General features: G+C 44.5%; 1 protein-coding gene across 3 annotated transcripts in view; it reads left to right on the top strand.

Annotated features, from left to right (window-relative positions):
- The first annotated feature begins 255 nt into the window (after window positions 1–255).
- ATE1 (arginyltransferase 1) overlaps window positions 256–13,960 on the top strand; it is a 74,809-nt gene continuing 61,104 nt past the window's right edge. Inside the window, exons 1-3 of one of the 3 annotated variants that reach the window (XM_063433742.1) lie at window positions 256–355; window positions 11,332–11,395; window positions 13,807–13,869. In XM_063433742.1, the coding sequence (XP_063289812.1) occupies window positions 271–355; window positions 11,332–11,395; window positions 13,807–13,869 (212 nt within the window). In that variant the 5' untranslated portion in view covers window positions 256–270. Of the gene's footprint in view, window positions 356–790; window positions 928–11,331; window positions 11,396–13,806; window positions 13,870–13,960 lie in introns of those variants that run through there. The other 2 variants (XM_063433740.1, XM_063433741.1) reach the window with 2 other exon arrangements.

The raw sequence follows: 13,960 nt of genomic DNA, 5'->3' as shown, positions 1-13,960 counted from the left end.
AGTTCACCTATTTTCACCTTATGTTTACAATTCACTTTCAGAGTAATTAACTGAAGTGAGAATTCAATGTGAATTTCAAATTTAAGGCCAAAATAGCTGAGCCAGAAAACCAAATATTTAACTCCGCTATGCTTCCAATTCAACTAATTTGCCTAGAAAGTGAAATTCCCATTGTGTTGTCACTTTAGTGAGCAGCCCTGTTGGTATTGTTGGCTGATGACAGGACTGTCAGGGTGGGGCAGGGAGGAAGTGACAGCACAGCCAGTCTCCATGCTGTCTATCCTGGATTACAGAGGGCCTAGGGCTGGCTCTGACTGTGGATACTGCAGATCCCCTGGGGGCAAGGCAACCCACGGTGAGTACCCAATATCTGGGCTCTGCCTCCATCATCACAGGCCCAGGCAGCCCCCAGCAACGGTAAACACTGGGACTCCAGCAGGGCTGGCTGATACTAGGCTGAGCTCAGGCCAATGTAGTCATACCATTCCACATGTTTTATCAGAGAACTGCAAGGGATCATGGGAGTTGTAGTCCCTCCTCATAAATTAAGGCTTATTTATCTAAAATGGCTCATTCTGGTGTTATTTTATTTAGTGAGGCTGTAACCACACAGGGTTTTTAAAATGCCAAACCGAGTTTACACACACAGCGCACATTAGGTGGTTTGTTTTGCCAGCTTCAAAGATGGCGCGGCGGTAGGGAAAGCCTGGCAAGGAGGCGGCGTGACGTCACGCGGGCGCGCTCCCCGCTCTCTCGCGCCCGCGCTTCCTGAGCTCTGAGGGTGGCAGTGGGTTCGGGAGGAAAAAAAAAAAAAAAAAAAGATGGCGTCTGCCGGCGGAGGTTCGCTGACTATCCTGGAGTACTTCGGGGGAGAGAATGGCAACCGCTGCGGCTACTGCAAGAGCGAGGCTGGGAACATGTCCCATGGTGAGAGCACAGCTGTCATGGCGGAGGGGGGCACATAGCTGTCAGTGCTCATTGGGAAACTCATATATACACCACCAATAATAATAATAATAACCTTGTCTGTCCTACAGCCACCAGCATTTCATGGAAAACACACCATTTCTTCAGCCTGGTGGGCAGGGCAGTAAGTGCTCTCCTGCTGTGCCTTGGAGTCATATGCTGCAGGAGAGAAAGCAGTTAAAGGGACAATATAGGCACCAAAACTACTTTAGCTTAATGAAGCAGTTTTGGTGTATAGATCATGCCCCTGCAGTCTTACTGCACAATATGCCATTTGGGAGTTAAACCGCATTTGTTTCTGTTTATGCAGCTGACTGACACAGCCTGTTCTCGGGAAAAAAATGGTTTCATTTTCAATCAGATGTAACTTGCATTAGTAGTTTTTTTTTTTTACATCCTGCTCTGTAAATTGAACTTTAATTACATACAGGAGGCTCCTAGCAATGCTATTAACAGTGCAGGAGATAAGAAATTATAAATTAAAATAGAATTAGCAATAAAGGAAGTTTAAACATTAGATGACTCTTTACAGGAAGTGTTTAGGTAGGCTGTGTCAGTCACACCATTGGGGAGGTGTGACTAGATCTGCATAAGCAAAGTGATTTAACTGTATAAATGGCAGAGGATTTAGCAGTGAGACTTCAGGGGCATGAGCTATACACCAAAAGCTGCATCATTAAGCTAAAGTTGTTTTGGTGACTAACTACAGGATCTCTTTAACAAAATTAACCAGTTTCCTTTTGGACTCAAACTTGATAAGCCAATTTCCTGGCAGCGAGTACATTCTGTAGGCTGCCAAGGCAATGTAGTCATTAGAGGATCCTGCTATCATTGCAAAGTCCCAAAATACACCCTTCCCCCTCCGCATCCTAGCTGTACCTCTCCTGTTAGTACTTCTGTAGATACAAACCAGTTAACGAAGTCTCCGTAAGTGTGCTTCTTCATCTGTTTGACCTTCGTTGATGTACCTTAACCCCTTAAGGACCAAACTTCTGGAATAAAATGGAATCATGACGTGTCAGACATGTCATGTGTCCTTAACCCCTTAAGGACACATGACATGTGTGACACGTCATAATCCCCTTTTATTCCAGAAGTTTGGTCCTTAAGGGGTTAAGGGGTTAAAGGTTTACGCTGGCCACCATAACATTTGTGGAATGGAGTAGTTATAGTGCGTGGAGGCGCCTGCCATCCGCTTACTTTTAGGAGTTAAACCATTCACCAACTATTTAACCCCAAAGTCCAGTATCCAGCTCCAAATACCTATGTTCCTTGCCTTTCCACTGCCAGAATGTTGAAAGAGAGAGCTTCACGCAGCCTCTGCCTGGGGCGCCACTGATTGGCAGAGAGCATCTCTCAAGCTGGTTGGTGAATGGGAAGCTGCAGATTCGCTTATAGGGCCAGCTAACACTCTCAGCCAATCAGCAAGGGTCCTAGCCAAGGCTGTGAGAGTCTCACTCTTCCAACATTCTGAGCAACATTCCAGAGTGTTCCTTTACTTCCAAGGTACTCTAGTAGTAGGGCCAACCTGGCAGCACTTTTCTCACAAGGTTCCATGGTCGGTGGCAGTGTGGGGTATGAGAGTTAAAGATTTATTTCATGTCCCTAATTCTCTTCTCAAAGCATCGCCACCAAACTCATGAGATTCTAGTGTTGCAGTGAGCAGAAAATGTCTTCTAAGCACTGACTGTTTAGCCACACTACAAAAGTCTACATGAGTGCATCCCTGCAAAACATGCCACCTGCCAGGGTTGTTCAGTAAAGTATACATTAGAAATTTAAAGTGGATTTTAGGCCAAAAACACTGTCTAATAAATTGCTGATGGAATATTTCCAATTTGGCTTAAATGTTTTAATCAATTTTGGTGTGGAGTCCCTAAACACTAAGGTATAATAAATTGAAAAGCGGATTGGAAAAATGTGAGTCAATGCATATCTATGAGGAGATGCTGTTTGGCCAGGGCAGCGTTTGGCGATCTCAGCCAATCCATGTATGGCAAGGTCTAGAAGGCTATTTAGCAAAGCAGGAGATGAGAAATTCTAAATAAAACAGAATTAGCAATAAAGGAAGTGTAAATATTAGACAACTCTTTACAGGAAGTTTTTAGAAAGGCTGTGGAAGTCACATGCAGGGAGGTGTGACTCAGACTGTATAAACAAAGTGATTTAACGCCTAAATGGCAGATAATTGACCAGTGAGACTGCAAGGACATGATCTACACACCAAAACTGCTTCATTAAGCTAGTGTCCCTTTATGTTTTGGAAGTAGGTTTTAAATTCACTGCATTTTGGTGTTGAGTCAATTTTAAATACCTAACAATTCACAATATAAAGTGGCACTAGGCACTATAGCAATTTTATCTCATTGGTTATAGTGCCTGGAATGCACTGTCCCTCTATTCAGTGGTAAACCTTTTTTTTTTTTTTTTTTTTTTTTTTTAGTAGTTTAATACTATATCAGGTTCTCTGACCACCTGCAGCTTGGCCCCCACTGGAGGTGTGGCTAAAGCAGGGATTTCACACTTTCTTCTAGCCATAACAATTCATACCAATAACTGGAGCTGTGATAGGTTGAAAGCTGTCAGCTGGCACTTTCTGTCAATATCAGCTGCCCATTGCTGCTCGGACTAATGCTCCAAGCAGCACAGAGGAGATGGCCTGCTGGGGACTCTTGTTTAGTAATAAAAATGGTTTAGCACTGAGTGGAAGGATGGAAGGACAGTGCCAAGGGACTGCAGGCACTATAACCACTTCAATGAGATGAAGCAATTACAGTGTTCTTTTAAAGGAGTATCCCAACATTCAAAATACACGCATGCTTAGTGTCTATATGGTCACTAATTACATTTTATTCAGCCAGTCCCAAATCTGGCAGGATAGTTCTGATTTTGGAAGCCTTGTCTGGTGTTCTTAGTTCAATTGGTGTTTTGCTTCTAAGGGACCAGGAAAAAAGCGCAGTGGGAGCGTGTGTTTAAAGGGTTATTTCAAGCACCATGACCACATCAGTGCTTTGAAGTGGTCATGGTACTTGGAGTCTGCATATGCTGAAATGCTACACGTACAGAGATATAAAATGTTGCTGCTGGAAGTGTGAGTCCACTTCCAGCAGCATCATTCATAGGCTGGAATGAGAGTTCTGGTCCGCTAATGTCCATTGTGTGCATTATAGATGTTCATTCTCAGCATGTATAACATGGTGGCATGGGCCCCACCTCCTATTTCAACCCTGTTACTCTGGCATTCCTACCCTTGTGGGAGGAAGACCATGCCTGCAAGGGTTTCTCCAACGAAAAACGTGTGTTGTTTTATAACTGCTATTTTTGCAATAACCCTTTTAAACATGCTCACAGCTGTACATAGTTGTCTGGGTTGAAAGAAGTTGATCAAGTTCAACCCTGAAGCCCATGGATGTTCTACGGTGCTTCAGCAGACTTTTGCTTATCTAAACCTGCTCGCCTGCAATTACTGCTGGTGCGTCAGCATTGACACAAAACATATCACTGTTTTGCCCCACCCTGTCCCTTTTCTGCTCTGCTTTATATTCCTAAAAATTACAAGTCTGATACCCTTTTCATGCATTGTGTATTAACATAAATAATGGATATATATGTCTGGAGCCCATGGTGGATCTGTGGCTCCACATACAGTTTGACTTTATTTAGCCTCGCAATCATGTTTTACTGTCTGTGATCCGATGACAGAGAGTAGACACAGCTGCTGGTTGCAATCAATTTAAAACCTCTTTACTAGTTGTTCATCCTCGTTTTGATATGATATATTTATTTTCATTAAAGGATCTAAGCATCACATTTGATTATAAATTAATTCGTCGAGAGGTGATTATGGAGAGACTCTTCTTCCATACTACCTTAAAGGGATACTATTAGATCCAGGAATACAAAGCTGTATTCCTGGCACTATAGCTCCCTCTGCCTCCCCCCTCCCTTGCGGCCCCCCCGCCCGGGTCAATGAAGGGTTAATAACCATTTATTTACTTACCTTACTCCAGGGCCGATGTCTCCCCATAGGAAACCATGCAGAACGTGAGGATGTCCAGCATCAGTTACCGGACCAAAGGTCCGTTTCGATTCATGAAGCCTTTTAGTGGCTGTCTGATAGACAGCTACTGGAGTCAGACTTAGTGCTGCAATGTAAACAGCTCTGTTTCTCTGGAACTGCAGTGTTTAACATTGCAACACTAAGTGCAATAGGGGCACTGCACCAAGACCTATTCATTGAGCTGAAGTGGTCTGGGTGCATATAGTGTCCCTTTAAACAAATAGAAACAAAGCAGGTTCTTTCAGAGACGTTATTGGCATGTCTGCTTCCGAGGAACAAGAGAAAAGCCTGGAAGTTTTAAAATGTAGCCTAAATAAGCCTTTACTTACCTTGTTTCTGGTGTGGATACTAGGTCTGTGCAGCTTCCCTCTTTGCCTCTGTTTCGCAGAGCTCTTCCAATTAAATACTTGTCATAAAAGAAGTATTTTCTGTGAGAACCATTAGAGAACGTTGAAACAAACACAAAACGACTCAGTTGTTGCAGAAGCACCACCTAGTGACTCTCATGAAGACAGCTACTAAAGGTGTGTTTAGCCTTTCAATGTAAACATTGCCAAATCTCCCAAACAGCACTGATTTATATTAAAGGATCACTATAGTGTCAAGAAAGCAAACTTGTTTTCCTGGCACTATATAATCCTTAGGTCCCCCCCCCCCCCCCCTCCCTCAGGGTCCCCCGCCCGCTGGGCTGTAGGAGTTAAAACCCCTTCAACCACTTACCTTTATCCATCTCCGGGCTCCCTTGGCGCTGGTGACCTCTCCTCCCCCTCTGTCAGGTCTGGAGTGGTGCCGAATGAGCATGCGCAGCAAGAGCCATGCGTGCATTAAAAACGCCCATAGGAAAGCATTTCTCAATGCTTTCCTATGGACGTTCTGTGTGCTCAATGCGATTTTCAGGAAGACAGCCATTAGAGGCTGGATTAACCCTGCAATGTAAACAGCAGTTTCTCTGAAACTACTATGTTTACCGCTGCAGGGTTAAAACCTGGGGGACCTTGCACCCAGACCACTTCATTGAGCTGAAGTGGTCTGGGCCCTATAGTGGGTCCTTTAACCCCTTAAGGACCAAACTTCTGGAATAAAAGGGAATCATGACGTCACACATGTCATGTGTCCTTAAGTACCAAAATGACAGAGCCACTACAACCAGACCACTTCCTTGAGAAGTGTACAGCACTGCCCTCGTGGCTGTCTAAGGAGTGGCCACAGGTGGTATCCCTAGGCTGTAATGTAAACACTGCCTTTTTTCTGAAAAGACAGTGTTTACAGCAAAAAGACTGAAGGGACTTGTTATACTCAAGAAGCTGTAGTTGTTCTGGTAACTATATAGTATCCCTTAATTCCATTTCAGTTCACTATTTAGTGAATAAAAACCTCCGTTCATTTCAAGTCTTGTCCTAAAAGGTGAAACAATTCCCTCAGATATATTACTGCACAAACAAGCTATTAATAACAGAGGTGTGGATTTATTTATTTTTAAATCTACTTGTCCAAGGGACTAAAGTGGCAGTGAAATATGCTTGTCCTGACAAAATAATTTCAAGGAAAAATGATTTGGGACCCTGTCAAAAGTCAAAAGTCTTCCACATTAACAGGATTATTTACTGAATAAATCTAAAGGGTAAAAATGGAGGCAAAAATAACTGATCTGGAAAAATTCTCTAACTCTGCTGTAGCCACAACATGCTGGCTGTATGTCATTTCTGTGTGTGTGGGTGTGTGTATGTCTAATTAGAGATTTTTGCCAGAGGCTCAAGGAAGCAAGGTGAATGGTTAGAGTTAGGACCCACCTAGGGGGGTCTGCCTTGATGTTGGCAGGTGGGCTCATCCTCTCATGGCCATTGGAGGTAACTAAAAAACCTCCATTTGTTTAAAAATACAAAGGGATTAAGGGGAGAGCGCAGGTAACTTGTTTTTCTTTGGTTTTTGCTATATATTGGGGCTGATGTGTACTGTAGTCATTGCTGCCGCCCAGTGATGGGAGTGAGCGCAGGACTTATCTTTCTGCGTGTGTATGTATTTTGGCTGTATGTCATGTCTGCTGTGTGCTTGTTGTATGTGAAATGTCTATTATGTGTTAGCTTTACGTGTTTTCTGTCCTAGCTCTATGTGGCTGTAAAACATGGGTACACACATATGCTGACCCACAAACACACTGCACACCGACACACATACCTACCAACATGCACACACACTGACTGACTCATACCCACAAACTACACATTCTCTCACACACCGCACATGTTTTCCGCAGCTGCCTGGATGTTCAGTAGTGAGTGTGCAGCCTGTCCCATGCTCTTTCTGCCTATTAAAAGCATGTCAGCTGCCACGGTATGATGTTACTCTAAATCCCAGCAGCCACGAGTCCTGTGCATTGTTAGGAGCAGTTGATTGCTGCTGCTGCTCTTCACAACTCGCTGTGAGTCGTCCCCAGCTCATGGGCCAATCTGACTCTGTAGCAATCAGAGATGCACCCATTCCCTCAAAACAGCCCGACACGTACCTGCAGTTGGGATTTAAGATTAAAAAGGACTTCCTGCTCGGTGTCCAGAACTGCATGTCCCAGGTTTCAGACAATATAGATTCCACATACCTGTAATAAGACATAACAGAACTGTAATATGAGTCTCTAAATCAGGGCTTAAAATTCCAACATTCTAGACGCCAAAACAACTTCAGAATAATTAAGTGGTTTTGGTGTATACATCATGCGCATGTATTGTCAATGCTCAGTTCTTTTATTAAGAAGTTAAATCACTTTAGCTAGGGCTGCATAAACAGAACCGGAAGTAATTTAAGGCCTCAATGAGAATTGAGCAGTGAGACTGCAGTGGCATCATGATCTATACACCAAGACGGCTTTATTTGGTAAAGTTGTTTTGGCGCTTAGAGTATCCCTTTAACACCTTTAGGACCACACTTCTGGAATAAAAGGGAATCATGACATGTCACACAGTGTTAACTACTCACCACTGCAAGCCTGGAGGGTGAATGGCACACTCAACAGGGGTACATTTTTACTTGACAGTGGCTATTGATGAGTAGAGGGTTTGAGCCCTGCTCTAAATGTTTTAAAAAGCACACATTTAAGAATAAAGAAGGGAGCCAAGCCACGAAGCGGAGAAGTCGCATGAAGCTGGAGCACCCGCGACAAAAGCGAATCTTTAGCTAATACAGACCTCTATTTCATCCCCAAAATACCACAAGTGGCAGAAAAAGACGGCGAAACTGATATGGGGCGTAAAACCAAAAAAGCAAAGCCCGACCAGCCGAGGCAGAGTCAAGACATTGGGGCCCTGTGGAGACAGGCTCGTGAGGCAGCAAGGCCCAAAATGGCCGACCACGCGGACACATACTCCGATTACTCGGATGACTTCTACCAGGAAGAAGACATGCCGACTACTACACACCTACCTAAACCGGGGACAAAGCCTCCAGACCCGGACAACGCTCCGGTGACTACCTCAGTGCTTAAAACCCTGCTAGCAGGCCTCCAGACCACCCTACAGGCGGACATGGCTACCCTGCGCACTGAACTACAGGGCATAACTGGAAGGCTGGGAACCCTGGAGGACGCCTCTGCGGCGCGAGAACCCAAGGAGAACCCAAGCCAGCCACACAGATGGGACCCAGAGCGCACCAAGACATTTGTACCACGACGACCTAGACAGGCCCTCGCTGAGGTTACAGGCACTTGAGAAGGCTCGGGTGACCCTCCAACCGTGGTCCACACTGACCTGGACAGTACGACACTCAGCTATGGCTGCGTGGCACCATGATGTACTAAACGTCACTCCTGCCTCCCAGATGACTTTATTGTTGGTTTACAGAGGACTTTATTATTGTTTTACTGTTGATTTCATTGCCATTTTTACAGTTATTCTTTAATTGTCCGACTACTAAAGCTCAATAACGTGAGCGCACATACCGGCACCTCTTACGCCTTACTACATGCTCATATACATCTTGAACCCCGCAGGGCTCCTTCCCCCCCCCTCCCCACCCCGGCCCTGGGTATTCGCGGGGGAGAGAGTGAAGAAGCAGCGCTCAGGTACAACACACCCTACCACTGCAGTAGGTTACGCACCCAAATATACCAGGATACGCTCTGCAAATTATACGCTCAGGACATATATTGCCCTACCGCATAACCACACATATTCTCTTTTGCTGCACCCGCTAGTTATTACACAAAATATCTTGCCACCCGCTCTCCGCGCACAGGCACATTTAGGTGACACACTCGTTACGGTTACAGACAACTTTGCACCGCAGCAATGACTACTAGCCTACTACATAGGATGTTCACACGTTTAACCACGCTATTGCCTTAACGCTGCTTATGATCGCTTTATAACAACAACAAAAATGTGCAAGTGTTCTTACCATGCCCTATTGTAATGATTGTATACTACCCTAGCGAATGGAATGCCTTTGGGGCACCACTCGCATAACTGTTACGCATAAATGCACGAAAAAATAAAGAATTTAAAAAAAAAAAGAATAAACAAAAAAAAAAAAAAAACACTTATTGTATATCATATTTTTTTTTTTTCAATATTTGTATTGTTACCTCTTCGCAATCGCTTCTCATCAGTTTCCAGTGAGTGACCTCTTGGCCGTATAAATCCTCTTAATAAACAGGATGCTAGCCAGCTGTTTGTAGAACCATATTTTTATTTTATGGTGAAAATACAATTAACTCCAAGCTTCATCATGAAGCATAAATTCCTATTAATTTACTGAATAACTCCATTGGTTTTCATCGGAATCGATGTGCTGGGTGATATAAAGTTAACTACGGTACTTTAAACAATAATCAAGCATACTCTCCTTTGAATGAATCCTGACGAGATTTCAAACTTCCCAATATACGGCCATTTCGAATGATATTCTGAAAGCGTGTTATTACGATGTGCTGCCCATAAGGACCTGATACATTTAACAGTGCATATATGGTTCTGCTGTGGATTGGACTGAGGTAGTATCTTTTATTATAAACCATTACTCTCACCATCCACATTCCCTCCCTGTTCTCTGTACACACACACCATTATCTAATCATGGGCATATGCACACTTTTAAAAAAAATTTTATTGAACTTTTATTGATATACTCAATAGGATCAGAAATGCAGTAGCAGTTAAATGATATATAGGCTCACTAGAGACAGTGGAGCATAGGGCAGATAGAAGCTGGCATGGTCTACAAATATGTATTAAGCAAAGACAGAAACAATGGGAAACAGTACAAAAATGTCTAATGAAATCATGAGTACATTTCAAAAGGTAAAAAATGGTATTGTCATCATTAATTAGTGCAATAATGAATCCAATGCAAGAAAACAAATGAAAAACAGAGGTAGAAGATAGGAAAAATGAGAAAATAGAGAGAAAGAAGGAAGGTAAGAGGAGGATTGGGTTGGAGCACAAAAAGATAAGAAAGGGGTATTGTGTAGACCTGCTAGGTAAAAGGGGGGAGGGGGGCCTCCATGTCCTGGTTGTGACTCTATCTATAAATCTTATAGAAGTGGAATGAAGTGCTTTGTAGGGGACGGTTTCATCTTGTACATAGTAAAGACATAGATTACTTTGTGCATCTGGAAGGAGGGTTTCCAATTTTTGCCTATACATAGTCTAACTTCGGAAATATGCGGATCATCAGTTTATTGGCATGGGATGTAAGTTCTAGAGTTTGGTATCGGGGGATTGAGCAAAGCTGTCCAGGGATTAGGGATTAGGGGCTAGGTCAACTGCAAGAGCTACAACAGGTTCATGGAATATTTATATCCAGAGTCGTGTTCTCAATAGGCCACCACATGTGGAGATAAAAGCCAAGGGCTCCGCAACTCCAAAAAACACATAGGCGAGTTGGATGAATGTATATGCTGCAGCTTATTAGCCGGCAAACACCACTTTGCCAGACGTTTGCAGGAGTTTTCTCTCAAAAGGGTGCATTCGTTCCGATCCAAGTTCTCACATTAATTCACGAAAAGAGGATGGTCAGGGTAGATGATATCAAGGAGGTGGGCGTAAAATACAGATTTGAGGTCCAAGGTTGTTTTCCTACATAGCATTACGTAGAAGTCAGAATATCCACGGGGAAAGATCATAGGATATACATACAATTTTCTTCTACTTTTCTTCTTCAGCACCTTTAAGAGGTGAGGAAAGGAGATCCGTAGGTGTGCAGGTTTTAAGGAAAGTAAGCTGCCTTGGTAATAATAAATTAGTGTTACTTTAAGAGACACACTATGAGACTAGCATACTTTGGCATTTGACTAATGTATTTTACCTTCTTTTCAGGCATGTGGGCTCATTCACTTACAGTTCAGGATTACCAGGACCTGATAGATCGGGGATGGAGACGGTAAGACAAATGGTTTTATAATCCTTCCTCGATTAATAGTGGCGGGTTCAGGGTTTGTGTTTTTTTTTTTTTTTTCTTCTTCTCACTATTTATTTCTAAAATATCCTAATTAATTACAGCTCACATTTTTTTTTGTTTATATCTACTGTATCTTTTCAGAGTTTCTGGACAATCTGTGCTTCCTGTCCAACCATTTCCGTGACTTAATGAGTTCTCCATGTGTTTCTCTTATGTACACAGCTGCTCAGTGCAACAGGGACACACATGGCCTCTCTTAAATAGTGACAATCTGCTGATAGTCTCAAATCCACCAGAGAGAAGTTAAATTGGTGTCAGTGTTATTAATTATCTGGCCGTGTGCTGACCATATTATACAAATATCACACTTCTATTGTTCTCTCTTTAAAAACATTCAAGTTTGTCTGTTTTTGTTTTCTTTATCTGTATTAATTTCTTTTTTTTTTTTTTGTCAATCTCTTTTTATTGAAATTTAGTTTTAATCATACCCATGCGGGTCATGAAACACAAGAAACATATAATACACGTAGCATTATGAAACATATCATGACATAAACATTTGCGCTACTGCACAGTCATGTATTAGGGAGATTGGACCTGCAGAGGTACGTTATCAGGCGTGTGTGGACTGCTTCGGGAGAATGGATGATTGGCGATAATGGTCTTTGGGTAACCCCAACGGGTTTTTGAGTTATGGCCTTCTTCTATATGTACCCAGATCCCAGGAGGGCCTGGGGGGGGGGGGGGTAGGTAGGTTTGGAGCGGTCACTCCCTCTTTGCAATGGGGGGGATGGGTGGACTAGGTGTGGGTCTGGGCCAACTGGTAGTGCGTAGCTGTAACAGTGTAACATAGTCCATGTTAGGTATAGTCTCTGTTGATCCTGGGGAGATCAGGCCTCAGGAATGGGTCACTGGACGGTGTCCTGGGTGGGTGCGGGGATGCCCAGTGCGTGACAGAATGTCGGGAACTCTGCAAGCGTGGAGAGTTTGTGGACAGTTCCGTGGTGTGTGACCACCAAGAATCTGGGAGACCTCCAGTGGTATTCTATTCCCGCTTCTCTGAGGGTGTTGGTTACTTGCTTCAGCGATCTACGCCATTGTAGCGTTGATCTGGTGAGGTCTTGATAGATGGTGAGCTGTGCGCCTTCAAATGTTAGTGGCGTTTTGCCCCTGAGAGCAGTCATCAGGATTCTCTTGTCTTGGGAGGTAGCACAGCGGACTATCACATCTCGGACCAAGTTTGGAGCTGTTCTGCCTGAGGGTGGGAGACGGTACATCCCATCTGTGTTAAATTTCTTGGCCTGTGTGGGTGGCAGGATGGCCGCCACTAGACGCCTCAGGTAGTGGGGTAGTTCGTCGGACGAGACGGTGTCTGGTACTCCCCTTATTTTTATGTGGTTGCGTCTTGTTCTGTCGTCGAGGGCGACATAATGGAGGGAGAGGGCTTGTTGTTGGGTCTGAAGGGCCATTACGGTGTCTTGCAGGGATGTTAGTCCCTGTTTGATGTTAGTGACATCGTCCTCCGTGGTCTGCACCCTGTCTGCGATTGCCTGCACATCAGTTTTAATAGCTGCTATGCTGGTCGCCAGGAGGCTTTTTATTTCCCCAATTAAATGCTGGAAGTCCCGCTGGGTGACTGGGGCAGACCCATCTGTGGTTCCCCCGGGCGTTTGTGCCTGTTCTGGAGGTTGGGCAGGTGGAATGGGACCCCTTGGTACCTGAACGGTGTCATGATCCGCCGCTCCCGCCATTTTGACTGGCGGGCGTTGTTGCTGCAGCATGGTGCCTATGTCCCTGGACCCTGGTGCCATCTCCGGTGGAGGTTTTTGGGACCGCCGGCCCATCTCCACCTGGTGAGGTAAGGGTGCTGTGTGGGGGTCGTCCACTGCAGTCTGTGCCAGTTCGTCCAGGAGTGCCGACCAGTCGTGGGCTGCTCCAGGCTTGTAGGCCGCGGGTCTGTGCTTCCGGCGGTTCACCCGTGCCGGGTAAACGAACGGCATGGGAGGTTGCAGGGGTGAGTCCAGACGGTGCCCCCGGTCAGGAGTGGGTCTATTGGGGGTGTTAATCCCCTCTAGTCAGGCTTTATTGCAGGTTTTAGTCGGGAGCCGTGCTGTGTTGCGACCGCTCCGGCTCGTGGTCAGGCTCCGCCCCCCCTGTATTAATTTCTTTTTCACTTTCTCCACTGTCTGCATCCATCCATCCATCCTCTTCTCTCTATAATCTAATCTTCTAATCTTTGTGTTGATGTTTTCAAAGGGTGGGAAACATCAAAAGGTTTTTGGCTGCTCGTGTTAACGTTGTGATTGTTCTCTCTCTCTCAAACCCACTGAGTGTATATAACTTGACTTTCACGATTTTCTGTATGTGACTTACTATTATATCTCTCGTTCTAGAAGTGGAAAATATGTGTACAAGCCGCACATGAGCCAGACTTGCTGTCCTCAGTACACCATTAAGTAAGTGTTTTACATTGAAGGACTAAGGGGGGCAGGGGCAGTGCACTGCCCGCCACTTCAATAGCAATGAGATGAAGTGGTCTGGGTGCCA

The sequence above is a fragment of the Pelobates fuscus genome, chromosome 10, assembly GCF_036172605.1.
Source record: "Pelobates fuscus isolate aPelFus1 chromosome 10, aPelFus1.pri, whole genome shotgun sequence".
NCBI classification, from domain to species: Eukaryota; Metazoa; Chordata; class Amphibia; order Anura; family Pelobatidae; genus Pelobates; species Pelobates fuscus.
The sequence above is the reverse complement of the archived record's forward strand: the minus strand, read 5'-3'. Positions and strand labels throughout refer to the sequence as shown.